The 18,141-nt window shown below is 31.4% G+C and overlaps 1 protein-coding gene across 5 annotated transcripts; it reads right to left on the reverse strand.

Annotated features, from left to right (window-relative positions):
- Window positions 1–345: 345 nt before the first annotated feature.
- LOC129288950 (serine/threonine-protein kinase STY13) lies at window positions 346–4,616 on the reverse strand. 5 transcript variants are annotated; one of them, XM_054925769.1, is made up of 8 exons: window positions 4,341–4,616; window positions 4,134–4,217; window positions 3,661–3,892; window positions 3,091–3,223; window positions 2,768–2,963; window positions 1,976–2,100; window positions 1,147–1,305; window positions 346–932 (listed from the first exon to the last, which is right to left on the reverse strand). In XM_054925769.1, exons 3-8 carry the CDS (start codon window positions 3,876–3,878, stop codon window positions 633–635), a joined length of 1,131 nt encoding a protein of 376 aa, XP_054781744.1. In that variant the 5' UTR covers window positions 3,879–3,892; window positions 4,134–4,217; window positions 4,341–4,616; the 3' UTR covers window positions 346–632. The 5 variants fall into 5 exon arrangements, with proteins under 5 accessions (XP_054781744.1, XP_054781743.1, XP_054781746.1 ...); XM_054925768.1 differs by having other exon boundaries at window positions 3,661–3,923; XM_054925771.1 differs by lacking the exon at window positions 4,134–4,217.
- Window positions 4,617–18,141: the final 13,525 nt, after the last annotated feature.

Genomic DNA, 18,141 nt, shown 5'->3' on the forward strand with positions numbered 1-18,141 from the left:
GAAGAAAACTTCGAGAGGCACTGCCACACCAATGAAAAGAGTAGAATGGTTAATTTTAAGCCCTGCTAAAAAAAGTAGATGAAAGTCAATGAGAACACTTATAAAAGTTATTAACCTAAACTTTTTAGTTAATAACATTTCTAAAAGCTTTAACATCCATGTTAAATGATAGAGCATAATAACGTTGTGCAATTCACACAACCAACCCAACTCAGTGGGATAAAACTTCTTGTATGTTTCCACATTTGATGATAAAACTTCTTGCATGTTTCCACATTTGATGATCACTCAATCGTAAAAACAATAAATGGCTACATAGTAATCAATAGGATATTTTAGATCAGATCATCAGAAAGGTGTCTAAACCAATAACCACGTGTTCCTTTACAACAAGAACAACTAGATGATTTCAACAGTCCTACCTTTTCCTTGCTCTTTCCAAAAAAGGGAGAAAAAAGAGTATATTAATATCATTCTATTCTTCTGTAGAACTTGTTTCATCATTCCATCTACTTGTTGTCTTCAATCCACCCACGATTACTCGTAAATGAATTATAATTATGTACTTCATCATGGCAAACTCATTCTCATCTACAACAAAAAGGGGCTGTCCAAAAATCTACTACTCACTGTTAGTTTTTGGTCCTTTTGGAAGTGAACAAATGGCGAAGAAATCCAAACTTCCCTCTGTTTCGGGCAGAAAACTCGGTTATCGCACCGTTGCTTGTAGTTGCTGCAGCTTCAGGTTCAACATTTTCAGGTTCCTGCAAACAAGGGGAGGGCGGTGCAGGTGACAAAGTGAAGAGAAAGGGGTTAAGCATACGGATGATCTGACTAAAGCTTGGCCTCAAGTTTGGATCCTCAACCCAGCATGATTGTATTATAAAGGCAAGATCAGGAGGTATGTCTTCTGGAAGGCTTGGCCTCTCATGCTGCAATCTCATGCAAAACATGTCACCATTATCAACAAATCCGATCCTTCATTTACATAAATGGCTTATAAGTTTAAAAAAAGAAGAAGCTAAATATAGCATGAACTGTTCAACCACAAAGCATAAATGACATGAATAGTCATCATCCACTACATAACTGTAACAACTAGAGCAACAATAATGAAACTGAGAAGTCTGAAACCAGCCTTTTCACCTTAAAAGCCGCAGCGTAAGCAGCTTGTAAATTAGACATCCCTTCAAAAGGCATGCGATTCGTTAAAAGTTCCCACAAAACAATTCCAAAGCTGTACACATCAACCTTGTTGTTGTAGTGCTTTTTCTCTCCTTGACGCAATGTCACGGTACTGTACAGCTGAAAAAAGACATTATGTCATCAAAACCTAGTGACAAGAACATGCATAAACAGCTAGCAAATTCGCAATGCATTTTGAGACAGGTGGAATTTCAGAAGTAACAATGCCATATAGTCCTTCAACAAATAACTTATGTTCAAACTGATCAGGGCCTAAATATATGTACTAGTATAAGCTTTGGCTAAACAAACATGATCTTAACATTGGAATTGAACCCGCTCAACCTTAGAAAAGAAACAAATACCATTATGTTATTACTGACATCTACTCACAAGAATTGGGGCGAATAAACAAAATATAAGACTATAACAGGCACAATATGGATATTTATCTGATCTATGACTAGAATGACTTCTAGCTTGTGTCCAGCTTTTGGCAAACTCCAGCACATCCCAGCTCAATTATCCATTTGTGCTGAAGTACGAAACTCATTTTAAACAAAAAATAGAGTGTCTGTGTGTGACTTGCATTGGACGTGATGGACAGGTTAAATTAAATATGACCACTTTAGACTCTATCATGTCACAAGCTGTCAACATCATGTTCAGTATCCATGCTTCTTAGTTCATGAAAGAAGATGTTAAGCACCAAAACATGCAGTAATGTTGACCGTCCAGCCACATTTTCAGATATTTATTAGTGATATGATAATTTTAGAATACAAGATACCTCTGGTGCCATCCAACGGTAAGTTCCAGTTTCTGCAGTCATCATTTCAGTGACAGATTCTTCTCTTGCAAGACCAAAATCTGCAAGTTTTACAGACTTCTGATTTGCCGTAAGCAACAGATTGTCTGCATCACATAAAATTTCCAAAAAGAAAAAAGAAAATAAAGAAAAGTAGTTAAAGGAAGTGAGTAATACTAACTGACGCTAGAAACTTAGTGCAGAACTATATTCTTCTCCACAACACAAGTGTCAGAAACTACTAAGATGAGATGCCACACCTAGAGCAAAATGTCAAATCCAGAACAACAATGTTCTAAACACTTGTCACCTAACGTTATCATTATTTCTAACCTTATCATTTCACTCTTCATTTTCAGAGAGGATAGAGAAGTAACTACTGAAAGAGTCCTGGTCAAGCAAACAAAAAGCCGGCAAGGAAATAAACCCCACAATGATAGCAATATAGCAAATAAACAAAGAAGCTTGCATCTTTTTCCTTAACCATAACCAATAACAATGTTCAGTGCTCATAGTAACAACTAAGATATCAGAAGAGTCCATAAGTGAACAGATTAAAACATGCATGGATAATGGCATTTATAGCCGTAAAGAAACATTATGAGAAAAAGAAAGGGATATCCAAAGCAAATTTCACAAAGCTTTCAACAACTACTGAACAGAACCATCAACTAGAATACACTTGACCAAAGAGTACATAACAAAACAGTAAATGTGTGACAAACAGTGTATTCATTACAAATATTGCAGTATATACAAAGGAAAACAAAGTACCAGGTTTCAAATCTCTATGTATGATCCCATTAGCATGTAGGCAATCCATGGCCCGAGCAACATCAAGGGCAAAATTTATAGCCACCTGACAGTCTAATAGTCCAGGGCGTATACTAGTCAAATATTTCCTCAGCGACATCCCTGGTAACAGCTCTGTGACTATAACCATCAGAGGATCCTTGCAAGCTCCAATAAACTGCAAATATGAAGAAGTACATTCAGTTGCATACTATGAAACAATTAGTCAAATAACAAGGCTCAAGAAAATGTGAACCAGATTCTCATGATGGGCACATCTATAACAAATTAACAACGGCATTCACCTTAACCAGATTCTCATGATGGACACGGGACATCATATTAACCTCCCTAGCAAAACGATTTTCAAGGGCCGCTCTTTCTTCTGAAGTGCTCCCACGATGTAGAACCTTAATTGCAACAATTTGATCTCCATACCTGGAAATTAATTAATCTACACCTAAATAAACCAGGACTCTAGCCGCCAGCAAACATTTTGGTGTATACACTAAGTTATAGAGCTCATCCATGATTCAAGGCAATATATTCTGCGCTAACTCTTGATTGTTACATGACTAAACAGAGAACCAAGTGCCTCTTGAAAAGCGTAAGGGATCAGTATCTCAGCAAAAATTAATATGGACTTGAAAGTGAAACTGTGAAAGAAATTAGACATTTTAAATTAGTCAACTAGATTATTGAAATTAGTAATAAGAAATCAACGAAAAGTTAGCTGCTTCGCAAGAAATTGAGGGGTAAGGGATGTTTTATTGTTTTAACACTAACAGGTCTTCCGACCAATATATTCACATGAGTTTACAACAAACAGTGAAAGCGAATTGTAAAATTTCCTTGATTGCGACTTTGTCACTGACCTTCCTTCATAAACTTTCCCATGAGCTCCTTCACCGATTTTTGAACCAATGAAGAGTTGTGTAGGGTCAACCAGAAGATTCTCATCGATCGATAGCTGTGGGCTTGTAATCGATCCATTCTGCCCAACCGATTTGGACTCTAATTCCCCGGAATTCTGCAAGACTGACTCTTCACATTCCCTCTCTTTTGCTCCTCTGTTCCTGTCGCTGTAACTCATGCTGCAACCTTAAACTATACCCGAATTCCTCATTTCAATTGTTAACTACACAAAAAATACTATGTTTTAATTCCAATAAACCCAGCTTCCCCTGAACATGCCCTCCTATATGGACAACAACAACTCCAATGGATCAAAACAAATCGCAATTCCTCTCAAAGCTAATCACCCACTCCCAAATTTATCATCATAATTTTACTTTCTCGTCCACAGCAAGAATTAGAAAAAGAAAAAAGAAAAAGAAAAAAAGACAACCTTTTCTTTTACCGATGAGCCTGAAAGTAATCAAATATTCTTCTTCCTACCCCAAATTTAGCATGTTTCCCTTGCAGTAAACCCCTGTTTAAAAATTGTCAAAGTAAGGTTTGCTTCAGTCAGAAGCTGGCCTTCCAGAGCAGTTCATCTCAAGAAAACCCATTGAAAGAAACAAAAGGGGGAGAAAAGAAGGAAAAAGCAACTTACAATAGACGCAATAAAAAACTCCGGCAGAAAACATACATCCAAGGGAATCGGCGAAGCTAGAGTGTTGAAACTGAGACGAGCTTCGTGGAGGTCATAGTTGAAGGCCTGCCCTTTTTGGTCTTTCCAAGGTCCCAAAGTTTTGTGACTCAGATGTCAACAAAAAAATTTCAGTTAAGTTTCTCTCTCCACCCACTGAGGAGCTCCGATGAAGATTTTAGGAGCATATGTTGAGACAAGAGGGTTCAAAAGTGGTAGAGAGAGAGTGTGGTGGCTGGCTCCCGGGTAATGTCTATGAGTTGAAGAGGAAAATAATATAAATATTGAATCCAATGAAAAAGGGACACGTGGAGGGTACGGGAAAATTAGAAGCTTTTGCGGACGCAGCCACGGCAGCATCAGCAATTTGGAGTTTTGGACGCTCTCGGTACAGACATATCTCACCGTTTATCGGCTCCGTTCGTCCCGGTTTGGCTATCTCGCTTTCATTTTCATTCATGATTCAACGCCTCTTCCTTCCAGTATATCCCTTATTTTTATTTTTTGTCTGATAATTAACCTTCTTTATTTTGAACAAATCATGGGTATTGAAAATTGAAATGAGTCAGCCTATTGGTGACTATTAATCAATTAATTAGTAAATCAACTATAAGGCAACCCGTGTATTTGCATAGTATTTGAGGTGAGCATGTCAACAAACATGGAATACAATTTTTAGAGCATTAGTACATAGAATTTTGTTTTTCAGAAAAAAAAAAGTACATAGACTTTAAGGAAGAATCTTGATTTCATGAATGATTTTTTTAAAAAAAATGTATATTTATATTATTAAGAGTTAATATATAATCTGGACCCTAAACTGTAAGTCTAAGGATAATTTAATTTTAAACATTAGATGCATCAAGGTTCAAATCATTTATGAACTTATAGTTTATCGTTTACATTACATATTAACCTAATCATTAATCGTATTGATATTTTCATCCCTTAAAAAATGCTTAAATTTCTTAAGAGTTTAATCCTAAATCTGTTGAATGTGAGGAGTGAGGACACTTTAAGTAACCAGAAATTATATAATTTGTCATTAAACTGAAATTATATTAAAATTTTATTTTAAATTTACAAAAAATATTATTAGAAATTAATTATTTATTTTTTATTTTTATAATTTATATGAATTTAATATAAAAATAAAAAATTCATTATATAAATCTTTATTTTAATGAAGTTATATAATTATTTTTTCTGTTTTTAATGAAAGTTTGAACACATTTGGGAAATAAAGTATTCTACTTTTATAGGAAAATATCAACGGATGACCCTTGGAAGAAGTTTATATCATTTAAGGATCAATAGATTTGCATATTTTAATGCAATCTATTAATCTCTGGTTGATATTAATTTTGTTTCAAGAAAGTCCAAATCAACCATAAATTTAAAATTCAAAATGGGTTATCATTATTTTGAAATACGTTTTTTTTTCAAAAGACGATGGATTGTTGTTAATATGAAACCAACACTTATAAATCTACATACATTCCATTATTTTTTGAAATTGTAAAATTCAAAATGTGTTGTTATTATTTTTAAATAGAACCGTAATTCAAATCAAGCTTGATGGGTTTGGCTATATATGTTTTTTTAAGCGGATTTGATACTTTAAGCTCAGCTTGAATAAATTTGACTTTTAAAATTTTCAGCTTTATATATATATAAAGTTAATAATTTTGATCAAGTTTGACGAACCAACCTAAACCTAGTCAAAAAAAGTTAGGGTCAGGCTTAATAATTTTAATTATATGTGCTTTTTCAAAAGCGTATGATACTTCAAGCCCAACCTAAATTAAGCCCGACTCAAATAAACTTAACTTATCTGAATTACTAACTATATTCTTGAATGGGTTCTTGTCAAAAAGAAAATGAATTGTTGTTGACGTAAAACCAAAAACTGTAAATATGTCTAAGCCTATTCTATCATTTTTTGAAGTTGTAAAATTCAAAATGGGTTGTTTTTCTTGAATAGGATATTGTCAAAAGGTGAATCAATTGTTGTTAATGTAAAATTAACATTTATAAATTTAAGCTTATTTTGAACTTATTAAAGTGAGAATGAATTGTTGTTAATACCAAGTATGTCCTTGTCAAATTCCTAATAACAATTTAGGGGCAGTTTAGTCACTACAAAAAAAATTAAAATTAATAACAGATCTCTAATTCGTTACAATTATAGGCATTAGTAATGGAAATTTTGTGACAAATTGATTAGTAATGGAAATAGGATACAGTCACATTTTGGTCAAATTTTATAAATTTAGTGATTGATTTAAATCCTTCCCTAATTTCCATTGCTCAATCTTTATATTAGTGATAAATATTTTTAATTAAAAAATTAGTAAAATGAGCTCAATTATTGTATAAAAATAAATAATTTATAATATAAGTATTTAGGCTAAATATGAAATGTCGCTCAAATAGATCACAGGATTAGTTATGCTGAGCAACTGTATCTTTCAGTTTAGACCTTATAACTTTTTTTACATTTCAATAAAATCAAACACTTATTCTACCAAAGTTTTATATCTTTTTACATCCGAATAAATTATGGTAAGGGAGCTCAGGACTCTTTTGTTATCAATTGAAACTCAACGTCTCTGACACGCTTAGTATTTATTGTTCGTCATGAACATACATAGAAAGGTTCGCATTAAAAAAATCTTCAAAATTATCAAATTAAATAATAAAACAAATAATTTTTCTCTTACTAAAATTAAAATATATAATATAAAAATAAAAAATATTTTTCCTTCTGTTATGTAAATTTAAATATAAAATAAAATTTTTACCATATAAAGATATTTTAATTATAACATAGATAATATAAGACGATATATACAAATATTTATTTTCATAATATATATTATTTGGTATTAAATAATATATTTTTTTAACTAATAATAAATATTAAATTATATATATTTATGTATTAATGCGTGTGTATGATAATATATATTATCAACATATTTAAATAATAATATATTAAATATATTTAAATTAAATATATATGTTCAATTAGGTAATATATATTAAATTTTTCGTATTAAGAATAAAATGTCATTACAACTCAACTGGCAAAAACATTTATGAAAAGAGAGAAGTTTTAAGTTTAGGATGAGACAACATCACATTTTTAGAGAATTAAAACAAATTATTAACATAATAGTGACATGGCGTGGAGGTCCAAGTGGCCACGATATGGCAAATGGTGAGTAATGTGTACTTGTGAGATGGCATTAGAGGTGATATAGCAATGATTGGACATGCAAAAAAATTAATTATAAATTAAATTAATAATAAAGTTTATTAACTAATGACAAATTCATCTTGGTCGCTAAATTAATGACATCATATTTGTGATGAAAACTAGAGACAGACGATCCATCACTAAATCTAAAATTAATGATATATTTTGCTTATTACTTACGAATAATTAGTCACTAATTTTATTGCCAAAAAGACTCACCACTAGAAAAAATAATATCAACTAAGAACCAACAAATTACAGTGAAATTTGTAAACCTATTGGTCCCTAAATGACATAAAACTCTTTTAGGAGTACTTGATTGATATTTTCCTTAGCTTTATTTGCTCAACCACTAAAGTTGATTCCTTGATTAAGCCCAACACAGAACTACTCGAACTTTTGAGGAAAGGATTTTCAAGCCCCCGAACAAGTTAGCTGATAATGCATTTTTTTTTGGGCCATAATGCATTGTTTTATATTAAATTAAAATACATTTTTATCCCTATACATTATTTTAAAGAATGTTATATATCCTATATGAAGTATTTTTTTTCTAAACTATTTTTTAAAAGAGCAAAAATACTTTTTTGTGAGCAATCCATTAATGGAGGGAGATTTTTGCTCTCCTAAAAAATAATTTTAAAATAAATACCTCACTTATTAATACAGGTTACCCAACAACCAACATTACCTAAAGAAAAGTATAGAAATAAAAATGCATTTTAATCCTTTTTATATTTACAAGTATAACTAAATTTTTTTAAGGTAAGCATAACTTTTGATCCCTATACTTTATTTGCGTTTTATTTTTTATTCTTATACTTTTTTTTGACATTTTAGATCCTTACACTTTTATTTTTTATTATTGTCAGTTTCTCTATGAGCAAAGTATAGAGGTTTTGGAAGGACCTAAAACAATAAAAAATAAAAATGTAGAGACTTAAAATATGAAAAAAAATATAGGAACCAAAAGCAAAACGTGAGTAAAATACAGGAACTAAAAATTAAATTTACCTAATTTTTTATAAGTCAAGTAATTAAGCATTCCATAAATTTACCAAAATAAAGAGGTTAATTATATAATACGAATTAATTATTTTTTTGTAAACAATTGAACACATTTTTCCTGACCTTGCTAGCAGTCTGGAAAATAAGTTACATTATTTATAGATTGTGAATATAATTAGTACATCTAGTTATATTAATCAATCAATATAAGATATAAAATTCATAATAAATTATACTCCTTCCGTCCTAAAATTATATGACATATTTAGACAAAATCTCACATGTCAATAAAACTCATTAAATACACTTTATAACATTAGTTTTTTAAAATAAAAGTATAAACTTTAAAAAACACCCTTAATTTAATATTTCATTAATAAAAAAATATTAAAGAAAGAGAATATATGAAAAGGATAATATTAATAAAATTTTATTTTTATCAATATGTCTTATATTTTAAGATGTTAATTTTTTTTAAAGTATCATATAATTTAATACAAAAAAATATTATTTATAATTTATAAATAATGTGGCCTACTTTAAATTCTATCTGATGTTGTAATTTATAGGAAATGATTTGGCATGTAATAATCATAAGCTTGGATTGGGCTGCATGTATGACAGATGAAAATATATATTGCTGTTATATTACAATTTTAGACCAGAACGTCACACCCATTTCATTCCGATTTAACGTTTATCACATGGGGTTACCCTCGTGTGGTGATCAGTCACTGCCTGTTGCTGTCCTGTTCCGTCCACGTAATTTCATCTCCTTTTATTTAAAAAAGTAATAATTATTATTATTCAATATTTTATATAAAGTATTAAATAATTAAATAATAAACTGAACATAGCGTAGGATTTTTTTGGGGGGCCACACAGCGCAAGATATTCCCCGAATATGAAAGTATCAAACGACGTACTTGCGGCTCGAAAGTCAAATCCCTCGGGGGTAGTAGGCGCGATATTTACACCGTTGATTTGATTGGGCTACCAATTTTGCTGCTTTGTTTTTTTTTTTAAAAAAAAATTAATCCGGAAGCTTTGACTAATTAGAGAAAATTATTTTTTTGATAAAATACAGAAAATTAACTTGACTGTTTCGAGTCACGTCCATTATTTAATGTCACTGAACTATCAATTCATTTGCCTAACATGAATTATATGTAAATACCCTGGTTAGCCTCAGTCCCCTCAAGATTTTCGCATACGATTTTTAGTCAACAAGTAACAGGACTTAATACATTGACATGGATGAAAACTCGAGCGGTTATAATTGTTTCATTTCAAAATTAAGTAGCAGTGGTTATTGACTTGTTATATTTTGAGAGGCATAAAATATCAGTGTTTTCCAAATGGGTGATTCTATGCACATTGAGCCTGTTCACACCACTGTTTTTCTTTCATTCAACCATCTGTCCCTTTCTTTTATTTAATATACATGATAGATTATGTCTGGGGCGTTTTGAATATTTTTTAAAAAAGGGCATAATAAACTAATCTGTAAGTCACACATTAATACATATATACATTAGCATATAATATTGTGGTGTGGATGATCCTGTTTCAGATGGGACTTTATATTAAAATTTTTAATTAAGTTTTAATAAAATGTATTGTAGAACTAGAAACATATGAAATATTTCTCTACAAAGGTAATAGTAGAAATTAAGTTGTATATATGAAATAATCAAGTGGAAATAAGGAAAGTGAGGTAAAGGAAATGAGAGGGATGGATAAAATATTGGATATAATAAGGCAACGTGAGATAAACGGATGGAGGTTGATTTGATGCGACGGAATGAAATTAAGTTGGGTGGGTGATGAAATAGGAATTTGGAGCTTGAGGGGAGGTGGCAGTTTACTGGAGAAATTTCAAATAAGGATATGAACGTGGGAATTAATTAATGGTTATAAAAAAAAAATTTGAAACGATGTGTTATGGGCATTTTGTAGTCTGTAGATCTGTTGGAGGTGGACAGGTGAGTAGTTTAAGAATGAAGACTATTTATGAAGCTCACCTAACCCCTTGTTAGCTCACCATGCTTGTTTTTGTTAGTTGATGCCCTTTCAATTTCCATTATGTGTACTTTGCCCAATGCCCACAATATTAACACCCCCACGCACCATCACATTTTTTTCTACCAATAACTTTTTTTACTGAAGACAATTACAATGTTGACACCTTTTTTATGAGGTTTGAATCTTGATTCGCTGCATCATAAAGTCCTAGTTCATTTTATTCCATATTATTATAACATTAGAACAGCGGCTTTATATTTTGTGGGTCTCAAATAAATTGCATTATTGCTTGTAGTTAATAATAACAACAGGAAATGGATGAACGGATAAGATTCATAAGAAATTGGACCACTAATCATGGGACACGGGAAAGCACACGTGAAGGCCTATTTCCTCACATGTTTTGCAACCTTCCCGTGTGTCCCCGCTTCATTCCTACTTGTCTTCACTCTGACTCCCTTCTCTCTCTCTTTTTTTTTCGCTCCCTATCAATCTCTCTCCCTCCGTGGCCCCAAAAAAAAAAAAAAAATCCCTATCCCTCTCACTCATCCTTATCAATCAATGCATGCACACTAATACTAATAATATTATTTAAACCTATTAAAATTAATTATCTTAGATAAGATCAATTTAAAAAACTTGTTAGTTTCTAAACGGGTTACACAATTGGTCTAAATTGGTTATACAATTGATTTAGAAATTAATTATTCTAAACTAGTTATATAATTGGTTTATAGGAGTTCAATTTTTTTAAAAAAAATCAATATCTAAATCAATTATGATGTCATAAACAATTTAGAAATTGCATTTAAAAAACTTGTTTGTTTTTTACATTTGCCCTACTCATAATAAACTGCAATTTAAAATCAATATATGTATAGCCAGTTAGCCAGAATATAATACAATTCAATTCAATTGAAATCAAATAAATTATAAAATATTTACAATTTCATTCACATTCAATATCCAGATAACTGAAAATCTTTTTACAACAATTCAACTACACCAATCATAAACAATCACTATGAAAACTCACTCTTCCGACGGATGATTATTGTAAAAGTCTAACATGAACAATCCCCAAATTGTGTAATTTCTTGGATTTCTGATTGAGGAAATGAAAACGGATCCTTGAATAAATAAAAAGATTAAATACAAAAGAAATTAACTTTGTAATTCAAAGTAAACAAAAAACAAATAATGCCTCTAAAAATAACACCTTTAAAAAATAGTTAAATAATTTTTTTTACATGTTTGTAAATTATTACTTCCATATAATCTTTCATATAAAGTTTTATACTATCATGTAGGACTGTCCATACATTTCAACATCATAAAAAGTTGCCTCTCATTTGAGTAACTTCTACTTTTGATAGTACATTTGAATGGATGATAATTAAGATATATATTTATCCTAAATTTATTTCATCAAATTAATTTTATTATATTATAACTAATTACTTCTTTCCTGGTTTGATCAAGAGTGCCAAAAATAATGTGATAAGTTTAGGGATTGTTGCTATATAGCATCATGAGATATATGAAAAACATAGCTAAACATGGGTTGATTGATGAGATTATGTTTAATCAAGTATTTCTCCTATATCTACTTTATTAAATTTAATAATTTACATTATATTATCACATACTTGAACTTGATTTATGTTACGCTTGGCTTAAGAGTACTTTGAGGATACATATGTTAAGGAATATAGTCTAGCTCAGATTGAAGAAGTTCTTGAAAAGGTGATCCAAGATTTATTAAAGCAATGGTTACAAAGAAGATGATCATTGTGCACATTAGCTTAGTACTCAATAAATAGGATTATATGATAGGTTTTTTTTTCCCATGATCAGGCAAAACATAGTTACTTTAGCCATAATTTTTTGTTTTTGGTGAACTTTTTAGCCAACTTTACTTGTAAGAGGTTTCACTTATTGGCAAATTTTTCCTTCAATTAGTTTAATGTATAAGCATTTCTTTTACAATATTGAAATAATTGCAAATAGATTTTAAGGAAACGGAGTTGGATTATTGAAATAATGATCAATGTATAAGGAATTTGGTTTCATTTTGGGTTATAGTCTGTATTGTTATTACAGGAGGTTGCATTTTTTTTAAAAGAAGACCAAACTAAATAGTAGTTATTTGAGATAACTGCTATATAGATTCAACTATATAACCAAAATTGTAAATCCAAAACTATTAACAGTAACATAACCAAAACTAATAAGTATATATACACTAGTACAAAAATAACTTTTTATAGCGGTTAAAAATGACTTTTTACAACGGTTAACGAGACGATGTTGTTCCAGGGGATGTAGAAAGTCTCTCTTTTTACATCGGCTATAAACTCGATGTAAAAATTAAATTTTTTACATCGATTATAGAGCTGATGTTGAAAATTATATACAAGAAAATTAAAAAAAATTTACTTTAACTTTTTACACCGGTTCCGATCCCAACCGGTGTAAAAAGTACACCTTTTACACCGGTTGGGATTAGAACCGGTGTAAAAGGTACACTTTTTACACCGGTTATTACCATAATCGATGTAAAAAATATTATATTCTACAACGGTTGTGGTAATAATCGGTGTAAAAAGTATTTTATTTTTTTATATTATATTTATTTTATCGATTTTACCCATTCCTGTGCATAGAAATTGCCAAATCAGACAGCCCAATTAATTTACAATTGTTTATCAAGTATTTATCAACTATACAAAGCTATTCAACTATTAAAAAAACTAATAATTGTTAAAATTATCAAAATTACCATTCTTGTGCATAAAAATTACCAAATCAGACAGCTCAATTCATTTACAATTATTTATCAAATATTTATCAACTATACAAAACTAGTTAACTATTAAGAAAACTAATAATTATCTAAATTGTGTCAACTATCAAAATTAAAACATGTCTAAAAGTAACAAAAAACCTCACAAGTTCTCCACAAAATAGGTTGCCCAACGTATGCGGATGTCTTCAATTTCAGCTTCAGAAAATGCATCCGAATTGTCGAACATCTAAAATTTGATTCATAAAGTAGGCATATTAATCAATCTCAAATAACATAATAAAATAAAATTTTTAAAAATATATATATTTACCTCTTTTGTAAATTCGGTCCTGCCTAATGTGATAATATTGAGCATGTGCCTCATGACATATAGGCCGCACAAGTTCGTCCTCACCGGTTATCTATGACTCTATATAAGAACAAATTATAAAAAATTAGTAAGAAATCTTAATAGTTGAACATATTAATAAAGTATAGCATCACCTTTGGCTCAATCCATGTGGGATCCTTGAGCTCATGTCCATGCTTTTGTAAGACTATATTTTGATATGTTCTCATTACCCTATGATCAAGATTACCAAGTTAGTAAAAATATTCAAAAAAAATTAAATTAAATAGTTTAGTAAAAGTATTCTTACAAGTCTATCGTCTTCTTCATTTCTTTTCCAAGTTTGTAATGGAGGGAGCATAAAAAGACGACAGTGTTGCTCTTCATTGAAAGAACAAATAACTGCCAATGGTCCCTGCTAAATATGATACAAGTTAAAGTAAATCCATATTAAAAAACTATTAATTATAAATTGATCCTTACGAGTGCACATATGGAGCCATAAAAACGTCCTTTTTGACTTTACATATTCTCTGTTGGAGGTACGCGGCCCTTAACTCTGGAGTATTACCTTTCTCTGTCATGTGATGAGGGCAAAGGAATCCAAACTTATCACCTTTACCTGATGTAATGCACAAATGATGAAGATACCTACAACAATGCAATTATATTAGTTTACTAAACTTGATGATTAAGTTTACTTACAACACATGTGCTCGTTCAAAAGCCTCTTCCCCAACATCACGGATCATGTCCTCTAATCGATCTTCATTCATTTCTACTTCATCATCAAGATTATCAACTCCCACACATTGAGATGTGTTACTATAATTTTTCAATCGTTCACCATGCCAAATTCATATTGTATAATTTTTGCAAATCCCATCACAAACTAAGTGCTCTCTTATTTCGGCAACACCTAGTCTCCTCTCACTCAAACAATTAACATAAGGACAATAGAACCTTTCACTATTGTCAACAGCATTTTTCTTAGCAAATTCTAAAAATTCTTTCACCCCATTATCATACTCGTCACTCGTTCGTCTAGCATTCATCCAACTACGATCCATATATCATCTCTTAAAGAATATAACTAATGTTATTATCTGCAAACTATTTTAAGAAACTAAGTTCCTAATTAAATTAAGATTTGAAAAAATTTCAACAGAATCTTCCCTTAAAAATTGGATCTCCCAAGACTTTTAAAAAAATTTACAAGAGAAAATTGATAATTTTAAACCAAATAAATGATCACATACAACAACCTGAGGTCTTATGAAGCCACTAACAGCACTCCCAGCAACAATCAATATAATTAAAAACTAAATTTAAAAAAATTAGAGGAAAGAATAAATTCAAAAAAAAAATTCAATAGAGTCTCCCCTAAAAATTGGACTTCCCAAAAGTTTTAGAAAATTTTACACGAGAAAATTAACAATTTTAAACTAAATAAATGATCACTTGCAACAACCTGAGGCTTTATGAAGCCACTAACAGCACTCCCAGCAACAATCAATATCATTAAAAACTAAATTTAAACATTATAAAATTTAAAAATTTATATTCAACACATACCTGGGTGGCGACAGCTACAGCAACGGTTCAACACTGAGAGGGAGGGAGAAGGAGTGGTGGAGGGGGGCAAGAGGGAGGGAGAAGGGCAGGGGGCGGGAGAGTGAAGGGGTGGGCAAGGAGAGAGGGGGAGGGGGAGTGGGCGGCGGGATGAGGGGGAGGGGGAAGGCCGAGGAAGGGGGAGTGGGAGGGGGACGGGCGGCGGGACGAGAGGGAGGGGATGGGCGGCCGAGGAAGGGGGAGTGGGAAGGGGAGGGGGCGGCGGGATGAGGGGGAGAGGGAGGGGGCGGCCGGGCGAATCGAGGGGGAAGGGGAGGGGGCGGCGAGGGGAGGAGGGGGAGCGGCAGGATAAAGGGGAGGGGGAGTGGGCTGCGAGGGGAGGAGGGGGAGCGGCAGGACGAGGGGGAGGGGGCTGGGCTGACCGAGGGGGAGGGGGAGTGGGCGGCGAGAGGAGGAGGGGGAGGGGGCTCGGCGGATGAGTGGGAAGGCTGGGTGGACAGGGGGAGGGGGGCCGGGGAGGGAGAAGATGAGGCGGAGGGGGAGTGGGTGGACGAAGGGGAGACGAGAAGGAGGGCGCGAGAAGGAGGAGAGGGAACTGATGAATGAAGGGAGGAAGAAATGAATTTAAAAAACACTTTTTACACTGGGTGTCCAGGCACCCGGTGTAAAAACTATACTTTTTACACCGGGTGCCTGGACACCCTGTGTAAAAAGTGTCACATAATTCAAGATAATTATAAAAATACCACCGCCTTTATTTTTTACACCGTTTGCCTTCCAACCGATGTAAAAAATACCCCATAAATTTTATATTTTGTACTAGTGATAGTTACTAGACAACCTGTAAAAAATGATCAAAATTAGGCCTAACTAAATAATGGTTTTTATAAAATAGTCGTTGAATATAGGGCAACTATTTTATTTTTAGAAAATAATTGTATATTTGATTGCATTGTTAGTGGGACTTGTAATTGAAATAAAATATATAATAATTATTTGAAAATAACTATTATATAAATGCAATTTATATAGTGAATAAAAGCTACTATATAGTTTGTTCAAAACTATACATAACACTTGGATATATAGCAGTTATTAATTGTTATATGTAGGCAAAAATAACTGTTATATGGAACCTTTTTTTAGTAGTGAGTTAATAAAATTATTTGTTATCAAAACACTATTTTGATGTGAAAACATAGATTGTTACGTTACAAGGGCACTAGGTCAAATGTTATCATGCTCCCATAACAATAAAAAAAATGATAAATGAGCAAATTACTTCCTGAACTCTAGATCTAGTAGCATCATAAATTTTAAACTCATTTATTATATAAATTATTCATTCAACTTTTAAAAACAATTATATTTGACTCTAGCCATTGACAAAAGCTAATTTTAACCATTTGTTGATAAAAAAGAACATAAAAAATTACAAAAAAAGACCACAAGTAAATTTTTAGGGTCATTGTCTGTAATTTTTGTGTCCCTTTTTATCATTTTATGGTTAATTAACTATTAAAGTTAACTTTTATTAATGACAAGGGCTAAATTGCACTTGTTTTAAAAGTTAAGAGAATAATTGTATAATAAACAAGTTTAGGGTCTTTAGTGCTATTGGATTTAATGTTCATGCAATAATTTATTCATTTACCTAAAAAAAAAAGATGGAAATCTTATAAGAGACAATACTTTTTTATTGCTCACAAGTTTTCTATTATTAAAAGCATTCTTGTTTGAGCCCTTGATGCACGGTTGGGCAAAGAGCCAATATTTATTATGAAAGATTATATATTAAAAATTATTACTATGATTGGAATTAGATAAAAGGATAAGAGATAATAATATCTTGAAAATATTACCCTAGCATAAATCTCAAGATGTGTGTTTTTTTTTTTACACCTACGTGCATTGTATTCCATCACCACTTTGGGTTGGGTTTGGCGAAGAGCGCTAATCCCTCATAACGTGACAATTTAAAGTTTGAATTTACACTAAGAAGGATACTCATATTTAATGTTTGACCATACCTAAAACAAGATAATCTCCAATAAGAGAAGACACCTATAAATCATCCACATCCCCTTATTCTATAATTGCCTTCATGATCCCCTCATCCCATTTTAAAGAATATGTTGTTTCTTAATTGTATAGTATTTATATTTTTTAGTATGGATATTTTTTTCCAAATTAGTCCATCCATACTGTTGTGAAAGGAATGATGAGGTAGATTGTTGAATGGTTTGCTTTTAATTAAGGGTGATCAAAGGTGTGATTTGGTTCAATTTTAATCAAAACATGAATCATACCAAACTAAACGATCTAAACAAAAAATAACACTTGATCGGTTTTTTTATTAAGATTGGTTTGTTTCGGTTTATAGACAGTTTGATTTATATATGGATCAAGTTTTAAAATTTTTTCAACATATAAAATTATATATTAAGACTATAAGCATAAATTTTGGCCCTTTTTTCTTTTATATTTCAACTCTAAGTCACATTTTCAACTTTATCATTATATTCATGAATATATAGAAATAAACATCATATTTAAAATAAAAATATTCAAATTTCATTATCAATAAATACGAAAGCATATGCATTTGTAAGTAAGACAAGTTAAATTTCACTAGAAATTGTTCTAATTTTTATAATGAAAAGTAACATGTTTTAAATAAAAAAGGAAAAATTCTATATCTAAAATTATCTAAAAGATCACTCTTAAAATAACTTGAGTATATTCATTTGGCTAAATAATA

The sequence above is a fragment of the Prosopis cineraria genome, unplaced genomic scaffold, assembly GCF_029017545.1.
Source record: "Prosopis cineraria cultivar Desert tree isolate PC_DT_omini unplaced genomic scaffold, ASM2901754v1 PC12, whole genome shotgun sequence".
In the NCBI taxonomy this organism is placed as follows: Eukaryota; Viridiplantae; Streptophyta; class Magnoliopsida; order Fabales; family Fabaceae; genus Prosopis; species Prosopis cineraria.

Bases quoted from the DNA above. Each gene is read 5' to 3' on its own strand.
- LOC129288950 (XM_054925771.1), bottom strand. From the start codon at position 3,878: ATGAGTTACAGCGACAGGAACAGAGGAGCAAAAGAGAGGGAATGTGAA. The intron at 2,964-3,090 runs GTGAATGCCGTT...TCATATTTGCAG, and splicing joins ATCATGAGAATCTGGTTAAG to TTTATTGGAGCTTGCAAGGA. The intron at 933-1,146 runs GTGAAAAGGCTG...ATGAGATTGCAG, and splicing joins CTTACGCTGCGGCTTTTAAG to CATGAGAGGCCAAGCCTTCC.